This window comes from Diospyros lotus, chromosome 12, assembly GCF_014633365.1.
Source record: "Diospyros lotus cultivar Yz01 chromosome 12, ASM1463336v1, whole genome shotgun sequence".
Lineage (NCBI taxonomy): Eukaryota > Viridiplantae > Streptophyta > Magnoliopsida > Ericales > Ebenaceae > Diospyros > Diospyros lotus.
This window is the reverse complement of record NC_068349.1, coordinates 36999395-37021732: the sequence shown is the minus strand read 5'-3', so window position 1 is coordinate 37021732 and position 22338 is coordinate 36999395. Positions and strand designations below refer to the sequence as shown.

Sequence of the window (22338 nt, the reverse complement as noted above, 5' to 3'; positions counted from 1 at the left end):
TTTAAAATTTTGAAATCATTTTGATTGAAAATAAAAATTTAATGCAAGTGAGGATAATGAAATGCTAGCAATGATAAACAAATCAAAAAACATAAGTAAGAGATAACACAAATATTTATAGTGATTTGGTTTAACCCAAGCCTAATCCACTACCTTAGCTCCTCACTAAGGGTTTTTCAAACCATCAACTATCAACCTCCTACTTAAACCAAGTAGGTCCTCTAGTCCAAGACTAGGGGAATACAAAACCTCCAGCTCAAATGGGCCCTCTAGCTACACAAGCTAGAAAGAATAAGAAATATAGAATATGAGATAATCTAAGAGATGAATCTCTTAGTTACAATGTCTCTCAAGATTAAACAAGGCTTAAATGAATGTATCATCAATAATAGAACAAAACCTTGGAAAGAAAAGTATAACAATGAAAGCACAGAACACTGTAAGCTCGATTAAAATGATTTGTAATTCATAGATCAACTTATTTCCATCAATTAGTCTCTCTTGATCATCCTTGAGTTGTATTTATAGGCTTCCCAAACAATTGAAGAGAAACGTAGCCGTTTTGTGACCGTTAGAGATTGAAAAATTAGTCGTTGGAAGTTTTCTGCAAAAGATATAGTCGACAGAGAAAATAGGTTAGTCGACTATTTCATCAAATAAAGCTGAGCATAGTCGACAGACAGAAAATGATAGTCGACTATTTCTAACACAAAAATCCCATAGTCAATGGATACATAAGTATAGTCGACAGATGTAAAAATATGAAGAGGATTTTAAATTCTAAGAAAAAAAATAGTCGACAGATGAAAAACCATAATCGACTATCCTTATATGATAGTCGACAGATCCAGAAATAGTCGACAGATGCCTTAAATAGTCGACAGATCAAATCAGCATAGTCGACTATCCTTATGCATAGTCAACTATCCTTATAACATAGTCGACTATTTTTAAGCATAGTCAACAGCATCAAACCACATAGTCGACTATCATTTTAAAAATATTGAAAACTTAACAAATTCTCATTTTGATATTTTTGAAAGCAAATTGAGATTATCAAAAGTATATTTTGAAACAAACCTCACTCAACCATACTCAATATTTCTTCTATAGGTTTTCATATCTTGCTTCAAAATTCATATATTACAAATTTATTTTCTCATTCATATAATCCATTTAATAGAGATTGATTTTCATATAGTCATTATCAAAATAATTTTATTACTAAGAGTAAAATATCAAAATATGATAAAGGTGCATTTTAGGCATTTAGAAATTGATAGTGGTTATACATTAATGTCATGAAAAAATTCAATAAGGATTTTAAAGTATAATTACTACAATTATTTATATATTGCGATGCCTTATAATTTAAGGTATATAGTGTCATTCATTTTGAAGTCAAGTCTAATGAGTCTTAAGTATATTATTTTTTTAAATATTTATAATTTAAATTAAAAGTATATATATATATAAAAATCAAAAGAGGTGTTGAAAAATCTTATTTTATAAATAGTGGTGTGATTGAATCAATTTTGTTTGAATCTTTATATATATTAAATATATTTTAATTTTTTATATGTATTAAAGGATATATAGGCTTTATGGTTTATCATCAAATTTGTAACATAAAAAAAATTAAAGCATAATAAACATATAATAGTAATAAAGATTAAACAATTATAATATCATATATTAGTATGATATTATATATATTATTTATATAATAATAAATAATAGAGAGAGAGCCGAAAAAAGAGTTAGATAACAAATGGTTGATGGCGAGAGACGGAGCAAGATGGCAACAATGAAAGGAAATATAGGCAGAGATTGAAATAGGTGAATCTCGATGGAGATGGACAAATGTAGAGTTTGATAAAGATGACGATAAATATGGCTTTAGTAACACAAGTAGAGATGACAGATGTTGATATAAGTGAAAACAAACAAAAGAGGAAAAAGATGAAGATGACAACTAGCACAATGATGCAAAAAAGTAGATCTAGACAAAGACGATGACTGGTATGACAAAACAGGTAAGGGCTGACGGAATGCGATAAAGACAACGAAAAGAATGACTAAGACAAACAGATGAGGCTGAGCTCGATGGATAACTATGAAAAAGGCATTGAAAACTCTAGAAAATGACTTCTTCATCTCAAATCAATAAATCACTTTTTTGAAAAAAATTTACGTTTTAGTGTTTCACTTCCCATTGATTCCAATTATATATATATATATATAGTAAACAACGTATATATATAGTAAACAGTTTTTACTTAGTCGTCGATTCCAACCAGATTAGTATCGGAAAATGTTTAAAAATGAACAAATTAGCAAAATCAAGCTGACCGTTGGGGCCGTTGTACGCCACAGTTCCACCAATGGAATTTGTTCAGAAACGAAATCGTTCGGTCATGCAAACGTCGCATGATTCCGCTGCTACCTTGCCACCCATCAAACCCGACGCCTTGTACAAATCGAAACCCAGCTTCCTCAGCTCCAATCGTCACAAATCAAGGCGCGGAAAGAAAATATCTAGTTTGTCAATCTACCAGGCGATGGACACAAGGTCTTCGTTTTCTCAGTTTTGATTTTTTCAATCTGATCCACCGCTACCATTCAAGGCAAGCAATCTTGGTATCTTCAACCTCGATGAAGACCCGTTTGGATTGTTACCCATTAGCTGTGACTTCACCATCATCTGTCAGAAGCTCAAACGTTTCCTTTTGTTTTCTTCAACATCGCATATCATTGTTACTGCTTCGCCTCGCGGTCTCTGGTTTTCACTCTTATTGGGGCTGGGGTTTGATCTGTTCTCTCTTTGATGGACGTCTCCAGATCTTCCTCACCGCCTTCGGAGGTGACACTTCTTCTAATTTTATCTCACAGTATATGTCCGTTATGTGTTTGTTTGTTTGCCGATGAGTGTCTATACGCACGCAGAGACCAATATTTCTTCAAAGAAATCATTTTCGCATTCTGAATTCAGTTCTGTTTCAATGGAGTTATAGCTCCTAGCAGTGTGTGTGAATGATGGTGCAGAAATCATTTGCGTAATTTGAAGCATTTATTTTGTTAAGACAAGCTTTATTGATAATTATTGCGTGTAGCTGGTGTAGACAAGAACAAGGTTTAAAAAGAGTGTTTTAGTGTTATATTTTTGTGAAACATCAAATGAGGCCCAAAGGTTGGGGGGCCACTTGGCAACCGTGGGCTGCCCCATTGGGCGCCCACTGGAGGGCCATTTTGGTAGCCACCGTTGGCCCGAGCCCAAGCCCTCTGCCTTTTGCCTTTTGTCGCGTAGCCTGCAGCAAATCACCCTTGCACGATTTCATCTGAGTCGTTGTTGCTGCCTTTATCCCTTGCCATTGCAGCCGTCCAGTTGCCTTATTTATCACTCACCTCGAGATTGATGAAGTGATCGGGAAGACGAAAGAAAAGAGAGGGGGGTTGGCCGAGAGTCTGTCATTTAGGGTTTTTTTACTCTCTCTCTCTCTCTGTAAATTCTCTGTACAGTCTTCGTCTTCTTCTTGTCCATATGTGTTATCTGGTTTGATTCAAGGTAAGTTTCTAACCTATTCAAAGTAGTTTTGAGCGTTTTGTATAGAGAACCAGGGTTGGTTTGTTTTGGTTTTGTGTATGGTTGTAATCGGATTGATTTATATAGTGGAGCGAGCTCTTCTCACCAGAGCTCAAGTGGACGTAGCCCCTATTTGGGGTGAACCATTATAAATCGTGTGCCTCTTGTTTTGTTTATGTTTTTAATATCTGTCGTGTTTTGTTTATACTCTCGGCCATTAGAGTTGTTTATCAGCAGTGCTTGATTTTGACCGTGTAAGGAGATTTGCTATCTTTGTTTATTCGTAACATTTAGGATTGCAAGGCAGATTTGATGGGATTATAGGCCAATTAAGGCAGGAAGGTTACTTGTGTCAGATCCGAGAGATTTGACAAGAAGTTCTAAAGAATTCCTTAGAGAATTCTAGAGAATTGAGGAAGAATTGGTAGAGAGAGAGAGAGAGAAAAGGGAGGGAGCGAGAGAATTAGAGGAAAATTCCATAATTCAATTCATTAATGGCATGGCCTTCATCGGGTGATATCAGTTTATATTTATACTAATCTCACCAAGTCAAGTGGGACAAGTGGGGATGCTTCCTGCAAAAAATTATAACCGCCTAACCACCCATGTGCTTTGGCTACTATTATTTTCTCGCCTACAATTTATTTAGTAAGTACATGACATTTTACTCTCCCCTTGAGAAATTTATTATCCTCAAGAAATACATAAGTAGGCTAGCTACTCTAGGGAACTGTGTGAGCAAGTTAGGGAGGTATTCCCATATGTTATGGTCATTACGAAGATGAGACCATTTCACCAGTGCCTGGGTTATGGGGGCTCCATGCTTGTAAATGACCATTCTGTCTAGAGTAGCTGTTAGTTCTGCCTTAGGTACATTGCTGCTTGCACCCTGAGGCAAGCTTGCACTCACTCACAATCCTCCCACACATTTCTTCAAGAGTGACACATGAAACACTAGATGAATCTGGGAATTCTCTGGTAGTTGCAGCTGATATGCCACCTTACCCAATTTAGCTACAATGGAGACATGGCCATAGTACTTGGGGCTTAACTTGGACACTGGTTCTGTAGTTAATGCCTTGATGTGAGATGGCCTTAGTCTTAGATAAACCTTATCTCCCATTGCAAACTCCCTTTCACTTCTTCCTTTATTTGCCTGTTGTTTCATTTTGTTCTGAGCCATAGCTAAATCCCTTTTGAGCTGCCACAAAATCTCCTGCCTTTGTTGGAGATGATCATCTACAGTTGTCACATTGGTAGTCTCCTGAATAGCAAGTAGTAGAGGGGGCTTGTACCTGAACAAGTCTTCAAAGGGTGACATCCTGATGGAGTTGTGGTGGCTGGAGTTGTACCACCATTGGGCTAACGATAGCCACTTGTGCCAACTCTTAGGGTCCTGGAAACATAGGCATCTCAGGTAATTCTCCAATCACTAGTTGACCCGCTCGGTTTGTCCATCAGTTTGGGGATGATAGGCTGATGACATGCTTAGCTTAGATCTGAGGGACTTTAATAGAGCCTGTCACAAGAGACTGGTAAATACTTTATCTCGATCAGAGATGATAGTCCTTGGAATCCCATGTATCTTAATGACATGATTGAGGAATACTCTATAGCAACCTCTTGGGTGGTGTAGGGATGAGCGAGGCTTAAGAAGTGAGCAAACTTCATAAACTTATCCACCACCACTAATATACAATCCCTCCCTTTTGATCTAGGCAGCCCTTCGACAAAATCCATTGACACACTCTCCCATGCTTGCCCCGAAATAGCTAAGGGTTGTAACAACTCGGGAATAGCCACATTCTCACGCTTGCACCTCTTGCAAGTATCACAAGCCATTACAAACTTAACCACAACTTCTTTCAATTTAGGCCAGAAGAAAAGTTGCCATACCTGATGGTACGTGTTTTGGATTCCTAAATGCCCTCCCAGTGGGGACTCATAGAGGGTTTGGAGTATCCCCTGCTTGATGGCTTGATTGTCTCCAATCACTATCTTCCCTTTGTATCGGACCATTCTTTAGCATGTACCTTGGCTTGTTGGTTGGGTTCAAGATCATTTGCTCTAACAATCCTTTGACTTGCTCATTGGAATCATAACTGGTGGCCACTTCTTGGTACCAATCCAGTATGGATGCTGTTTCTCCCTCTTCTTGACATCTAGATAGAGCATTTGCTACCACATTATCCTTCCCTTTTCTTGTACTGTATAGTGTAGTCAAGGCCCATTAGTTTAGTAATCCCCTTCTTTTGTAATTGAGTGTGAAGCTTCTGTTGTAGCAGAAACTTTAGGCTCTGGTGGTTAGTCTTGATCACAAATTGAGTCCCTTCCAAGTAGTGTCTCCACTTATCTACTGCCATCAGCACAACCACAAACTCCTTCTCATAAATGCTTGGCCCAGCATGCTTAGGGGCTAATGCTTGGCTGAGAAATGCTAGAGGTCTACCCTTCTGCATTAAGACAACCCCAATTCCTGTATCACATGCATCCGTTTCTAGCACAAAAGTCTTGTTGAAGTCGGGCAAACCCAACACCGGTGCCTCACTCGTAACCCTTTTCAATTTTTCAAAGGTTGCTTTAGCCTGTGCATCCCACTTGAAACTCTCCTTCTTAAGAAGTTCGTTAGAGGCCTACTAATGATCCCATAATTCCTCACAAACATCCTGTAGTACCTTGTTAAGCCTAAGAATCCCCTTAAGGCTTTAAGGGTGGTAGGCCTTGACTAAGATTACATGGCTACCACCTTCTTTGGGTCTGTGCTAACCCCTCAGCCTAAGATAATGTATCCAAGGTACTTCATCTGCTTTTGAGCAAAAGAGCACTTCGACATCTTAATATACAATTGGTTGACTCTGAGGATCTCAAAAGTGGCTTTAAGGTGTGTCAAGTGTTGGTAAAAAGTGTGGCTATACACCAGTATATCGTTAAAAAATACAAGAATGAAACTTTTTAGGTGGGGTTCAAAAATTTGGTTCATCAAGGACTAAAAGGTAGCTAGGGTATTGGTAAGGCCAAAGGGCATTACCAAGAACCCATAATGGCCCTGGTGAGTTCGAAAAGTAGTCTTGGGTATGTCTTTAGGGCTCATTCTGATTTGGTGATAGCCAGCTCGTAGGTCAAGCTTAGAAAAAATGGTTGCATTCCTCAATTCACCTAGTAGGTGCTCAATGAGTGGAATTGGGAATTTATCCTTGATTGTCATGGCGTTTAACTGGTGGTAATCCACAGAAATGCTATGATCCATCCTTTTTCTTTACTAGCAGTACAGGGGATGCAAAGGGGGGTTGAATTAGGGATTGCTGTAGCATTTTTTTGACCATTTGCTCTATTTGTGTTTTCTAGGCTAGGGGGTATTGATATGCTTGGGCATTAAAGGGTTCAAAGTTTGGTTTCAGATTGATCGAATGGTCATGGGTTCTAGGAGGGGGTAGGGCTGTTGGCTCCTTAAAAAGATCCTCATATTCAACTAAAAGCATATGAAGTAGGTCGAGTTGGTTTACCTCCCATTCCATTTGAGATGGGTTGCTAACCACCAGTAGCAGCTCACTATCCATCCTCTGGTCCTCATTTTCCCATTCTTCCACTGCCTGTATAGAAAAGAGTTGGGCCACCTAAGTTATTTTCTGCTTAAGCATCCTCTGTAGACATTTCCTAGTGATCATCTTGCACACTCCTACTTCCTTACTACCCACCAAGGTCATCCTCTTCCTTTCCTTCTCAAATGGCACCTCCATCCTGTTGAAATTGAAGCATATAGGACTCACATGCTTCATCCAGTCTACCCCTAGTAACCACATCACAACCTCTTAATTTGAGCAGCCTTAGATCTGCCTCAAATTCTTCTCCGTGCATCTCCCAACAGAAACTAGCACAAGCTGATTTGCTCAATACCTTACTCCCATTAGCCATAGTTATTGTGAGTGGCTGAGTGTTGATCAATGAACACTTCAATCACTTGGTAGTATCTTCGCCCAAAAAACTGTGGGTACTCCCACTGTCAATAAGGATCATTAATTTGCAACCCTCAACCTTCCTTTCTACTTTGATGATCTTATTGTTTGTCAATCCCCTTAGTGCATGCAGGGAGATTTCCCCATTATCTTCCTCTACTCCTTCGGATGTTTCCAAATTCTCCTCATGTGATTTCTTCCTCACCTTCCAACAGCAACAACTGCTTCTTGCATTGATGCCCCGGGTGATACCTGTCCCCACACCTAAAGCAGAGGCTAGCCTGCCTCCTTTGCTCCATTAACCTTTCCCCTTGTGTTTTAGGAGCCGGTAGTGCTAAACTTTGAAATCCCTGCACCCCTCTGCTAGCTTCCTTTCCCAAATTCTTACCCATGGGTGACAACACATTATGTGTCCCACCCCTATTCAACAGCCTCTGCTTCTTCATAAGTGCTTCTACTGTTAACTCATGTAATCTTGCACTCTTTGCTGCATGCTTGAGAGTCTTTGGTTGTAGCACCTTCACCATCGATCTCAATTCCTCATTCAACCTGCTTATGAAGCTAGAAACAAAATAAGCTTCGGTGAGGTAGGGGTTGTGGATAAGCATTAGTGGTTCCTCAAATTGTCATTGGTATTCCAACACTGATCCCCCTTGCTAGATCTTATTGAATTCCTCCACAACATTAGTCGTTCCTCTATCCCTGAACCTCTCACATAATTCTTCAACAAACTCCGACCACTAGTAGTCTCCTCTCACCTTAGACCATCTTTGGTACCAATCATCTCCCACATCATTGAGGTAGGCCACAGCCAAGGCCACCCTTTGTTGATTTGGGACTCCGCACTAGTCAAACATTCTTTCACAACACCTAACCCACCATCTGAGACTATTCCCGTCAAACATAGGAATATCCATTTTAGGCATATAGAACCCCAGGTGATTGAGTCCCCCGATCCCTTCCTGCCTTCTACCCCTCACATTCTCTCCTGTCTCCGCTAGATCCTCTTCGATCTTGAAGTTCCAGCTCTCCTATGATTCATCCCCTGTCCCAGAAGAATGGGATCCATCCTTTCCCGAGGAGGAAAATCAGGAGAAAGGCTTACTTGATGTTGTCGTGAAAACATAACCATGAACCCCTGCAATTGCTCTTTGATTTGAATTCCCACTTCCGCTCGTATTTGAATGATTTCTTCTCGGATCACAGTAGCCGCCCCATTAAACTTCCGATCAATGGAAATGATCGCCTCACGATTGTGGTTAGATCCGAGCTCCAATTGATCAACTCTCGCCTACAAATCGACTACTATAGAGCAAAATTGTTGCAATTGGAATTCCATATTCTTCATCTGTGTTCCCTTCACCATTCACCCAAATTCCGTGATTTGATCCGGTCTAGATCGTACTTTGATACCAAATTGTTAGATCTCTCTCAGATCTGACAAGGAATTCTTGAGAATTCCTTAGAGAATTGAGGAAGAATTGGTAGAGAGAGAGAGAAAAGAAAAGGGAGGGAACGAGAGAATTAGAGGGAAATTCCATAATTCAATTCATTCATAGCATAGCCTTCATCGGGTGAGATCAATTTATATTTATAGTGATCTCACCAAGTCAAGTGGGACAAGTGGGGATGCTTCCTGCCAAAAATTACAACTGCCTAACCACCCATGTGCTACGACCACTATTATTTTCCCGCCTACAATTTATTTAGTAAGTGCATGACAACTTGTTTATAAAGTGACATTGGTTAAATTCTGAAAGAATAAACTAAAAAATCTAGGTACTTTGGGTCTTGGTATTGTTGAGGGAATAGAACCGTGAATTAAATCACTTATGCTTAGAATTATATTATGGTTATTAAAGAAAAAGATTTGTGAAAAATGTCTGGTTTTTTCTTCTCATTTTCTCAATCCAACTAGAAAAACAAAAAGGCAAGAATTGATTGGTTTTGTCCTACATTTTTATCTTCCTTTGTTTTCCTTTTCTTTTACCTTAAAAAAAGGCCAAGAAATGTGCAAAGATTGCTCATCTCTTATTACTAAGAATCACAAGCCTTATATGGAACTAAATTTTTCAATGGAAAGTGAAGGGACAAAATTGAAATATCTTATGCACATGCATTTTGTAAGAATTGTTATTTTCATTTATTCTAGAAATCCCTGTTTGTCTTGAACACAGTGTTAGGGAATTTTGCAACCATTAGGAGATAGGAGCCGGAGGCTCCAGTGAATAGCAATAGAACTAAATTTTGGAGAGTTTAAATGTACACATGGACAACACATTCTACTTTGAGTCATGGGAACCCTGTTAGTTATTGTTTTTAGTCAAAAGGTGGAAATTTTATTGTCAAGCATGCCTTAAGGGCTTAAAAATCAAGCTTTGCTTCCTTGACTGACACTCAAGGAAGCAAGAAGTCCACAACTATGATGAGCTCATAAAAAGGGTTTATCCAGCACAAAACGTGTCACCCTGTTACGTTCCCTTTGGGATAGAGTTAGGAGGCTAGGGGCCATGCCCCCCTTAGTGTGCTTCTCCCCCTCACTAAGTTGACTTGGTAGTTTGATGTTTTTAGTTAACATTTAGATTATTGAGGAATCAAGGATTTAATCTCTATATCTAAGGAAATTTACTAAAAATGTTATAAAATAAAAATTAATTGTTTTCCTTTCACCTTTGTTTTTTATACAAAATTCTTGTTCAAAATGCACAATGACAAAAACAATCACAAGCCTTTATCCCATTAGGTGGGGTTGACTCCAACCATCTCTATCCATAGCCATATCCTTTACAATCATTATATCCTATGTCATGTCAAAGGGTTTTCCACCAAGTTTTCTTGTCTTTCTCTCCTTTTGCTAAAATTTCCTCCATTTTATCCACTTGCCTCACAAGTGTTTCTATTGATTTTATTCTCACATGTTTAAACCATCTTAATTGTGACTCTTCTTGGTTCCTTATGTAGTGGAATTGACTCAAGAGGAGGGGGAGGGGGGGAGGGATTGAGTCTTTAAATTTTTTTCTCGTGATCCTTGAATTTCCACTCCAAAAACAATTTGTTGTGTGTTGGTAAAAATGTAACTAATGCTTTGATGTATAAATTTGTGCTTAAGATGATACACAAGTTAATCCATACCAAGATACACCACAAGTGGCACAAGATTTATAGTGCTTCGACACCTCAACATATCTATGCCCACTTCTCAAGGCAACATGCTTCAAATTTCATTATGACAACATACCAGTTGAGTTTGCACAGGTTCACTCCACAAAACCCGTGCACACAGTTTTTACAGGATCACTAAAAACCTCACAATTTGGTTTTCACAGGCTCGCTAAAAATCAAATTTGGTTTTTGCAGACTCACCAAGAACCCAACCTTAGTTTTGAGGGCTCACAAAAAATCCAACCTCACAACAACAGATGGTGTTCTTTTTGACCAATTATATTGCCTCTATGTAGGCTGATTTGTGCACAGATAAACACATACAAAGATATAAAAAATAAAATACTTTACAAAGTTTTTTCAGAGAAGTTTCTCCTCAATTGTTAAATAGTTGAGAATGCTGTTGAAAATCTCTAATTTGAAGTTGCAAGACCTTGAATTGTTGCTCTTTTGAGGAGGTCAAAGCAAGATTAACTTCATTTTGCACTTGTACCTTCCTCTTGGCAGATGTATTCATGAAAACTCATTAAATACCCTAAAACTTGAATGTAGAGAGAAAGGTTTCAAAGAGATCTGAAACTTAGTGCATTGTCCTTCTTTTCTCCTTCAAAGCAAGTATATATATGGGAATTCAAATTTCAAATGTTTTGATGCTTCTAACATTTCTTTAACCAATTCAATGTGCTTCTATTCATTTTCTTCATTCTTCATGGAATTTGGAAACCGTCTTCTCTGCCTACATTCAGATGTGAAAGTCATTTAGCTCTTCTGGGTAGAGTAGGATCTTGTGCATTGTTTCTACATAAAATGATTGCTTTTTACTTCTTTCTTTTTTTTTTATCTTTATTCCTCTTTTCTGGCAGTTTCTCATTTTACATGCATTAAGAAAAAACTGAGATTTTCTGGCAGCAGGTGCAATCACGAAGGATTGATTCTGAAGGACCGTATCGCCTTCTTTACTGTTCAAGTAAGGGCGATGAAGCTGGTGTCTTAGAGGAATTAGAGAAAGGTGTAGAGCTTAACCTGGCTGATTATGACAAGAGAACAGCACTTCATTTAGCTTCCTGTGAAGGACGTACAAAGGTCATTTCACTACTTCTCAAGAAAGGAGCCGATGTGAATTCAACAGACCGGTGGGGTCGCACTGTAAGTCAATACATGGTTACATTTAACTTTTGGATATTTCAATACTTGGTGACATAGTTATGGCCAACAAGTATCTTGTCTAATGCTTATCTAAGGTGATAATGTGTTTGTCTTGATATTGAGCTGTTAGCTAAGATTTTCATTAATGGAAGCTGTACACTATTTCATTCTGGCAAGTCTTTTAATCTTGGAAACTCAGTCACTGGTTGATTTTTTCCATTCTGTTTTCAGTGGTGATCCAATTGGTACTTCTTAGGTGCTACAAGCATCACAATTATTAACATTTTCGTCAGATTTTCATTTTTCCAAGTGAAAATAATGACAAAAAAATGTAGTAACTTGTGAAATAAAGGAATAAGTGTAAAAAAGTAATATAACTGGTGCTGAACTTAATGGGCAAGTTGCTTTAAGTACCTTTTCTCTTTCTAATTTCCCTACAATTAGCAGTCCTTTCTGCATAGATGTCTAATTTGCTTATCTGGCATCATGCATACTGATTCATAAATGTATGAATGTCTGCATGCATGTGGACATAATGATTTATTATTTCTGCTTAGAAACTGATGATGCTTGACTTAAAGCAGGAATCTGGGATCCAATTACTCCTGAGAAATGAAATGAGAGTCTGAACTGGCTGGTTTCTTTCGGATATTATAATTGAAGTTCAAATTTTCTTCTGTTTTCAAATTATTGTTCACATTTTCCTATCTTTCTTCTAACAATCGATATGAGCTTAAAATTTTTGTACAGTACTTGAAACTATAACTTGTAATTCATATTTTAAATTATTCTTTGCAGCCACTGTCAGATGCTCGTAGCTTAGGACATGAGGAGATTTGCAAAATTCTGGAGGCGCATGGTGGAATTGATCCGGTATGGCACTTCTCAACATTAAGTTTAGTTGCAGACATCTTGTCTATAAAATGAATTATAAATGCTTTTGCTTATGTACATTTCAAACTGTTCAAATGTACTGATTGATTGCAGTGGAATTATATTATGTGAGATATCAAGTGTTCTCTCTTTGATGAACATAGTAAAAGATGGATGGAGGGGAAGCCAATATTTGTTCAATTTATTTTTTCCCCCGCCTAGCATATCAAATGGTCATGTAGACAGATTTCAGAACATGCATGTTGACACCCTGATGGTCTATTTCAGTTTATTAGAAGTTGAAGGTTAGATGAAATGCCACATCCACAACTTCTGTAGTAGAATGACACTGGCTGCCTTTCTCTTTTTGGTGGATAACTAAAAAAAGGTAAGGGTTGTGACTCTTTCACAGGATGTGACGTGTGACGTAGATGACCCCTATCCTGCTAGACCCAGGGGAGAGCCAGACGAGACACAGCACTGGCTGATCATGCCAACATTTTACAAATTTTATTATTATTCTTTTTGCTAGGTACATTTTAGAGATGATTTTGATGGCGAGTTTAGTAAAAAGGCAGGAATGATGTTGGTCTCAATAAAATGACAATTCAAAACTTTCATGTTGTAGCCTACTTAACACTCAATAACATGCTACCCTGTCTTGCACTTGGAAGGGGCAATAGATTGACCAAATAGAGTCTAGCAAATGCACAAGAGAGAGTTGTTAAACATGAACATAACAAGGAATTAGAATGTGCAAAAGAGGGTGGTTAACATGTACATAACAAGGAATTAGAATGTGCAAAAGAGAGTGGTTAACATGAACATAACAAGGTCATGAGACATATACTGCAAGACTTGAACCCAAAACCTACTAGAACAAGAACTCTTGCACAATGATGGACGCTACGGGGATGCTTAGTTGTGAAAAACGTTTTCTAGTTTTCTATCTCCAATTTTATATAAAATCTCTAGTTTTCATTTTCCATAGAAATTTTAAAAAATGTGCTCAAATGTTGGAAGTTCAAAAAACTAGTTTCCAATCTAGAAAATTGGAACATACGCTTAGAAAAGAGAGAGAGAGAGATTTTTCTTTAGTGTAACGTATGTTAGAGAAGGAGATGATATAGAGAAAATTTTATTGATAACCACATTTTTCAAGTCTCCAAATTAGCAAGAAAAATTTGGAAAACTCATTTTTAGGAGTTCTCGAGTTCATTTCAATTTTGAGGAACCATGTTGTCCAAATCTCCATTTTCTATGGAGTGATTTCTGGGAAACCAGGGTTGTTTTCCAAAACTAAACAGCCCCTACTTGTTCCAAAAGCTTAGTACATGAGAAAATGGGCCAATTAATGCATATCAAGCTATCTAACCCATAAAAGAGAACTGAGTGAGGCTAAGAAATCAAATTTGTTTTAAGATAACATAATTCATATGATTAAAATACTTAGCCATGATGGATTGGGTAAAAGAGAAACTTGTGACCATCTGATACTAATATGAAGACAACTGACCACCTCTCTTATTTGAAAGGAACATGATACCTTGTACAACTTTTTCAGCTTTGGGCCATATATTCCCTTCTTTTGTTGTTTCCTTTTTCCTTGTTTTATTTTTTCTTATGAATATGTGATAATACTGTTTTCAATTCATCAGATGGACCTTGGATATGGCCAAAATGATGCCATGAGCATTTGTTTGCTTGAGTTCCATAGAAAAGTCATACCAAACCTGTGGAAAATTACATAAAAAGTTTATAGATGTAATTCTAGGCAGACATAGTGTTGAAATACTCAGGGATGTTGGTGATAAGAAATAATCAAATTCATAAAGGTTCAATAGTTTAAGTAGTTTAAAGTAATACTTTTGGTCTTGAATTGAGCTATATGGTAGTTAGGGGCCGCAAAGTGTACCATTTTATGCACATGGAACAGATTGAGCCTCAAGTTGCAAGTGTCTTTGTCATGTGCTAGTTTTGCACATTTTGAGTCATTGTAAAAAGGCACGATCGAACACCAAGTAGCTGGTTTGGTAGATGAAGCAGGAAGCTGCTACACCCCTTCAATAATTGTTAAGCCAATGTTGTGCTCACATTTTGAACTGCAGAAGTGTTGATTTTATTCCTTGTTCAATGGTCAGCACAGAATCTTATATTTCTTGTAAAAGAAAACTAAATATTTCTTATCATTTTGTTGGAGATAGATGGGGCTTGATTCTCAGAACCCGTGCTATGAAATAGATTCCTCTGAGGTGTGTATGGAGGAAGCAACTCTAATTGGCGAAGTAATTCCTGACACTAAAGCATTTCTTTCTTACAGACCAGCTAAACCCTCGTGTCAATTTTCTTTATTCATGTGTATTGACAAATTTAAGCATTTCAGCAGGGTGCATATGGTGAAGTTTATTTAGTGAAGTGGCGGGGCACAGAAGTAGCTGCAAAAACAATACGTTCTTCAATTGCATCAAATGAGTTGGTAAGGTGAGTTTTTCATCCTTTTAGTTTCTAACAGCTTTTGATTTTTTACATCTGTTCACCAATTTGGTTTTCTCTTTTTGCTGCAAAATAAAAGATTTGACAGTTCCATCACATTAATACCTGGGTTTGTGGGGATGACTTACAACGCTAATAATAAAAGAAAACATGTGTAAATTGGAATTATAGTATGCAATGAATTCATTGACCATTAAAGTGTGCTGGTAAAATTGAGGAAGAAGAAACTGAAGCCCAAAGAAAGTAGTTTTCCTGTAAGCTGGATCTTGTTGCCCTTTATTTTAACTAATAATTCTGGTATTTACTTTCTTTTGAGGCATAATACTGCAAAGTATTTGGTTTTACATCAATCTTCCTTGTCTTGCTGCAACTTGTGCATATTTAAAGTTCAAATTGCAGTTTGATGTATAATTAACAGTGCCATAAAATTGAGTTCAGCACTTGCTTTGCATTGATAAGATCTGAACTAACAGTAAGTAGCCATTCTGCTTTATTTCTATTAATGGTTCGGTTTCTTTGTTGCTGTTCTACAGGAAAACTTTCTTGAAGGAATTGGCTCTATGGCAAAAGTTGCGTCATCCAAATATAGTTCAGTTCCTCGGTGTTCTTAAGCACTCTGACCGCTTAATCTTCCTCACTGAATATCTTTGCAATGTGAGTTCTTCCTTCTGAGTTGGAAGTTTTTGGAGTTTCATAATCTGATATCCCTTTTGACTGATATGCTAGGGAAGTTTGTTTGATATTTTAAGGAAGAAAGGAAGACTTGATCCGGCTACCGCTGTTGCCTATGCTTTAGATATTGCAAGGTAAATGTCATAGATCTATGCTGTTGATTTAAGTAACTATTGTTCCTTGAAGATAAGGATAACAACAACAACAACATATCCAGCCTTTATCCCACTATGTGGGGTCGGCTACATGAATTCTAGACTTCCATGTATTTCTGTCTTTTGTCATATCCTCATTTAGATCCATATATTTCATATCAAATTTTAATGTCTCTCCCAAAGCCTTCTTGGGTCTACCTCTACCTCTTTTTGTGACTAATTATTCCATTTCATCAACTCTCCTCACAGGAGCTTCTCTTAGTCTCCTTCTCACATGACCAAACCATCTTAGTCTAGTCTCTCTCATCTTCTCCTCGATTGGCACTACTCCTACTTTATTACGAATAACTTCATTTCTAATTTTATCCTTTATTGTATGTCCGCACATCCATCTTAACATCCTCATCTCCGCTACACTCGTCTTTTGCTCATGCTGGTATTTGACTGCCCAACATTCTGAGCCATACAGCAAGACTAGTCTTATAGCTGTCCTATAAAATTTTCCTCTCAATTTTAATGGGATTTTACCATCACATAACACCCCCGATGCATTTCTCCATTTTAGCCAACCTGCCTTAATTCTATGTGCGACATCCTCGTGGATTTCTCCATCTTTTTGAATCACTGATCCCAAATATCGAAAATGGTCTTTTCTTTGTAAGATTTGGTCTTCTAATTTTATAATAACATCATCTACTCTTGCATTTTTACTAAATTTGCATTCCATATATTCTGTTTTCTTTCTACTTAATTTAAATCCCTTAGATTCTAAATTGTTTCTCCACAACTCAAGCTTAGTGTTCACTCCTTCTTTTGTTTCATCCACCAACACTATGTCGTCTGCAAATAGCATACACCATGGCACATCTATCTGAATATCTTTAGTGAGTTCATCCATTACTAGGGCAAATAAGTATGGACTTAGTGCAGAACCTTGATGCAGTCCTATTGTAGTTGTAAATGGTTCAGTATCCCCTCCGCATGTTCTGACCCTTGTTTCTACACCATGATACATGTCCTTAAGGGCTTGTATATAGGCTATTTTGACTCATTTCTTCTCTAAAACCCTCCATAATACTTCTCTAGGGACCCTATCATAGGCCTTTTCTAGATCTATAAACACCATATGTAGGTCCTTCTGATGATCTCGATACCTTTCCATTAGACGCCTCAGTAAATATATAGCTTCTATTGTTGATCTACCAGGCATGAAACCAAACTGATTTTCTGACACCTTTGTTTCCTTTCTGAGCCTCTGCTCTATTACTCTCTTCCAGAGTTTCATGGTATGACTCATTAACTTAATTCCTCTATAATTTTCACAGTTTTGAACATCTCCTTTGTTCTTGTATATAGGAACCAAAGTACTCTTCCTCCACTCATCTGACATCTTTTTTGATTTAAGGATGGCGTTAAATAGTTGCGTTAGCCAGGAGATGCCCTCTTCTCCCATGCATTTCCATGTTTCTATTGGTATATTATCTGGTCCCACTGCCTTATGATTTTTCATATTTTTTAATGCTTGCCTTATTTCATTTGAACTTATGCGTCGATAGAATGTGTAGCTCACATTCCCTTCGGAGTTACTAAGATGTCCTAACCTAACTCTTGTGTCACCACCATCATTGAATAATTTTGTGAAATACTCCTTCCATCTCTCCTTAATCGCTCCCTCATTTACTAAAACATTTTGATTGTCATCTTTTATGCATTTCACTTGATTTAAATCCCGTTTTTTTCTTTCTCTTGCTTTAGCTAATTTATATATATCCCTTTCTCCATCTTTTGTATCAAGTCGTTTATATAGATTCTCATAAGCTTTTGACATTGCTTCACTAACAGCTCTTTTTGCTGCCTTTTTTGCTTCTTTATAATTTTTTTGATTTTCTTCATTGTTGCATTGATATACCGCCTTATAGCAAGTTTTCTTATTTTTAATTTTCAATTGTACCTCTTCATTCCACCACCAAGACTCCTTAAGGTTAGGGGCTCTACCATTTGTCTCTCCAAGGACTACCTTTGCCGTGCTTCTCAGAGCATTAGCCATTTCTTTCCACATGTGGTTTGTTTGTCTTTCTCCATTCCATTCCCTTCTACCCCTTAATTTTTATTTGAAGATTAGTTGTTTCTCCCCTTTTAAATTCCACCACCTGATTCTTGGATTTTGTTTTATGTGATTTTTTCTCTTCCAATTTCTTACTTGGACGTCAAGTACTAGAAGTCTATGTTGAGTAGTCAAACACTCTCCTGGTATCACCTTACAATTCCTACAACATAACCGATCCTCTTGTCTCATGAGGAAGTAATCTATTTGGGTGCTTGAGGTGATATTTTTATATGTGATTAAGTGTTTGTCCCGTTTTTTGAACCTAGTATTGGTTATAATGAGCCCATATGCCATAGCAAAATCTAGGATAGATTTACCCTCATTATTAATTTCCTCGAATCCATACCCTCCGTGTACCTCTCTATATCCGTTTCCGTCTCTACCCACGTGCCCATTTAAGTCACCTCCTATAATCACTTTCTCTCCTCTTGGTATCATTTGTATGAGTCCCTCTAGGTCCTCCCAGAATTTTGCTTTTATCTCATCACCTAACCCCGCTTGTGGTGCATATGTACTAAAGATATTCATAGTCATTCTCCCTAGACTAATCTTCACCATAATAATCCTATCTCCTATTCTCTTTACATCCACTACCTCATCTATTAAGCTTTTATCCATAATAATCCCCATTTCATTTTTCGCTCGATCAGTTCCTATGTACCATATTTTATATCCAGCTTCTGATAAAGTTTTTGCTTTTTTCCCTACCCATCTCATCTCTTGAAGGCACATAATATTAATTTTTCTCCTAATCATCACATCCACCACTTCCATAGCTTTGCCTTTAATGTTTCTATGTTCCATGACCCAATCCTTAATCTATGGTTTTGTTTTTAGCCTTGACTTTGGATTTGATTTTGTTTTTGGCCTTGACTTTGAATTTGATTTTGATTTTGTTTTTGGTTTTGATTTTGATTTTGGACTAGCTTCTTTACCTACATCCGTCCAAGTAAATGCGGGAACCCTTGCTCATTTATCACTACATCCGGGCGCCGATGCAGCGGCCCTAGCTCACTTGTCACTACACGGGGGCAGTGTAGCGCGTCGCTATGAAGGGTTACGCCCACGTCCAAACGATTTTTCATAATTTGTCTAGAGTTCATGTTTTGGATCCGACTAAGTTTTACGTTGGTTGTCGGCTACCTAACATAACCCTCCTCCTTTATTCGGGCTTGGGACCGGCAGTGGATAACATCCCCAGGCGGAGTTCCTTGAAGATAAGGATATAGGATGTTAATTAGCTTAGCAATTTTCATATTGTATATGTTGGTTTTAGAGTATCAACTATGTGATGGAACACGATCATATCAATTATCTTCGCTTGCTGCCATCTCAAGAAACTTTTCCATATGAAGATGGTGTTGGAATTTCATTTCATCATTCCCTCGCCAGAGGGTTGCGTCAGAAAGGGCATTCGGCATAAAATTTTGTCACATTGTTCTTTTGCATGGATTTGTATTGTTACTGTGACTTTTAGAAGTCAATTGATATTGTAAATGTCGTGCCACTGACCCTAACTTGGTTAGGATAAGGTACATATGATGATGATCTAACACAACTTTGGTTTTTTTTTTTGGTATATGGTATCCCATTTGACTTAAGGGTATGATCTGTTAAATGAAAATTGCATCAGCTTCAGGCGTTTAAGTAGTAATTGATGTTCACTGATTCCCATTCAAAATTTTTTATGGTTTTGTGCACATAATACTCACGAGCTCTAAAGGGTAAATTCTTGAAGTATATACCAAAAACTTCATATTGACTCGACACCATTTGAGTTTGAGTGTGGCATGTAAATTTTATGCTTATTTATGCTGAAATAGTTGATGCATCATGAATAAGTTATGTTCTTTCCCATTGATGTCATAGCTACTTAAAATTCAGATTTTGTCACAGCTACTTGAATTCAGTTCGTCTGTGATTCTTTTGTGTGCTGACTGCTGAGCTGATTGTTTGTGTTTGTAGAGGTATGAATTATCTTCATCAGCATAAACCTCATGCTATTATACACCGAGATTTGACTCCAAGGTAATTCAGTACAGACCTTTCTTCTAGTCTTTAATCAAATAAATTCAACTAGTGGATGTATTCAAAACTTGAAGAAATGCAGTCCCCATTTGTACATAATGGAAAAAGAACAATTACAAAATCCTTAAAAATTTTCCTTTTTGCTTTGTCATTACATCAGAAATGTGTTACAAGATGAAGCAGGGCGCCTTAAAGTCACAGACTTTGGCCTAAGCATAATTGCACAGGAAAAGGATACCGGTTATAAAATGACTGGAGGAACAGGATCCTGTAAGATGTCTATCTACTGCTTCATTGAAATTTATCAAGCTATAAATTTTCAACATCAGCTCTGATGTAGTTATTACGTTAAGCAGATCGTTACATGGCTCCTGAGGTTTATCGTCGAGAATCATATGGGAAGAGTGTTGATGTATTTTCCTTCGCTATAATATTACATGAGGTAGTAAAAGTGGTTTTGGCAACCAATGCTATAAATGTTTTCGTATTATGAAGTGTTTGTTTGGCATGCTTTTATCCAGAATTGGTTTTAAAAAATTACAATTGCATATGAAGTGCTAAGTTATATGTTATGATTGTTGCTGTGTTGACACAGATGTTCCAAGGTGGACCCTCAAATAGAACAGAAACTCCAGAGCAAGTTGCTGATAAGCGAGCATACGAGGATTCACGACCACCCCTATCTTCCCTTCTATACCCTGACCCAATCAAATTGTAAGTAATTGCTGCATGCATCTCCCACACATGCCTGCCGTAATACACAATTCTGGTTTCTGAATGCCTTTAGAGGATACACAGGCTTGCAGTGATAATTTGATTTCAAAAAAGAAGCGGTCACGCTGTAAAGGATGTCCCTAGTGCATGAAGGCTCTACGCTTTGGAAGGGTCAATAGACGGCTGTTTCTATTTGCAGGATTATCTATACTTTGCAAAAAAAGGCTATTTTTAAAACTCTGAGCTGTGACCTTTAGCCGCAAATGAGCAACTGTAGAAGGAAAAAATAATTTTATACCATTTCTAGTGCTTAAGAGACCCCTTTTCACAGAAATTTAGTTTACGCGACCCATAATCCTTGACGAATGCTTTTTCTTTTTTATATATGAGGAATAAGGATTGTTAAATTTTATGTTTGATATTTGAATATTTGGCTGATTTATCTTGATACACATCATATTGGTTGGATTTTAGATTTTTGTCTATTAGTTAGGTTTTATCTCTTACTATAGCTAATTATGTTTTAGTTAGGAATGGATTTCAGCCTGTAACTAGACATGACGCATTCAGAAAATTTGCGCTTTTGATTGGATATTGAATACAATTGGCGATTTCTCTCTCTGTCTATTCTCTCTCAATTCTTCTTCTTTTCGAATTTTTGCAATCTTTTTGCCGTTCCATATCAGTTTTTCTCCATATCATCCATCGGTGTCTACACAAACACTTTGACCATTAGAACTCGAGAGTTCAAGCACTAAACACAAATACATTTGTAGTAGTTTCATTCATAGCTTCGACTGATTTGCATGATCAAACGAAGCCATTTTATCGTTTGCAGGCTTCTTCGAGAATGCTGGCACAAGAATTCAGACAGCAGACCGACATTCGAAGATATAATCCATCAGCTGGAGATGATCCAACAGGGCATGCAATACAAGAAAGGCATCGGAAGCTGCTGCAGCTGCACCATTTCATGAACTCATTTCTCCTGCTTGTGATGGTTCCTCCTTGTTCTTCTCACACACATAATCCTTCTTGTTTTTGCTTAATTGCCTATGCATATTGGTTTTTCCCCTTTTATGATTTCCTTGCAAAATGTTGTAACCTTTCAGAACAGAGAAAGAAATATCAATCACAGTGAGATCTTATGCTGCAACTGCATTGCCTTTTGAATGAACTCATTTTTCTTGCTTGTGATACCACTAATCCTTGTTATTTGATAGAACAATGTTTTAGTTATAAGTTTGACAAATAAATTTTCGCTTATTTATCGTGTTCAACATCGTCTCATGACGACATTTAGATTCTTTTTCATTTAGTTAAGATTATCATATCACCCATAACCAGTGGCAGAGCCACGTACAACCAAGGGTGGGCAACTGCCCAATCTGGATTTAAAAAAAAATTATTATATATAATAATTTAATATTTTTTAATTTTTTTTTCTAAATG

The 22338-nt window shown here is 37.3% G+C and overlaps 1 protein-coding gene across 4 annotated transcripts; it reads left to right on the top strand.

The window, feature by feature from the left end:
- Positions 1-2303: 2303 nt before the first annotated feature.
- LOC127813945 (integrin-linked protein kinase 1-like) lies at positions 2304-22081 on the top strand. Of its 4 annotated transcripts, none has more exons than XM_052355097.1 (12): positions 2304-2863; positions 11611-11844; positions 12643-12717; positions 14922-15002; positions 15101-15198; positions 15744-15864; positions 15937-16016; positions 20110-20172; positions 20333-20442; positions 20529-20614; positions 20768-20886; positions 21725-22081. In XM_052355097.1, the coding sequence occupies exons 1-12, from the start codon at positions 2828-2830 to the stop codon at positions 21861-21863; spliced, it is 1242 nt and encodes a 413-aa protein (XP_052211057.1). In that variant the 5' UTR covers positions 2304-2827; the 3' UTR covers positions 21864-22081. The 4 variants fall into 4 exon arrangements, with proteins under 4 accessions (XP_052211057.1, XP_052211058.1, XP_052211056.1 ...); XM_052355098.1 differs by having other exon boundaries at positions 11608-11844; positions 15104-15198; XM_052355096.1 differs by having other exon boundaries at positions 11608-11844.
- The last annotated feature ends 257 nt before the right edge of the window (positions 22082-22338 follow it).

Bases quoted from the DNA above. Each gene is read 5' to 3' on its own strand.
- LOC127813945 (XM_052355096.1), top strand. From the start codon at position 2,828: ATGGACGTCTCCAGATCTTCCTCACCGCCTTCGGAG. The intron at 12,718-14,921 runs GTATGGCACTTC...TGTTGGAGATAG, and splicing joins CGCATGGTGGAATTGATCCG to ATGGGGCTTGATTCTCAGAA. The intron at 20,615-20,767 runs GTAGTAAAAGTG...GTGTTGACACAG, and splicing joins TCGCTATAATATTACATGAG to ATGTTCCAAGGTGGACCCTC.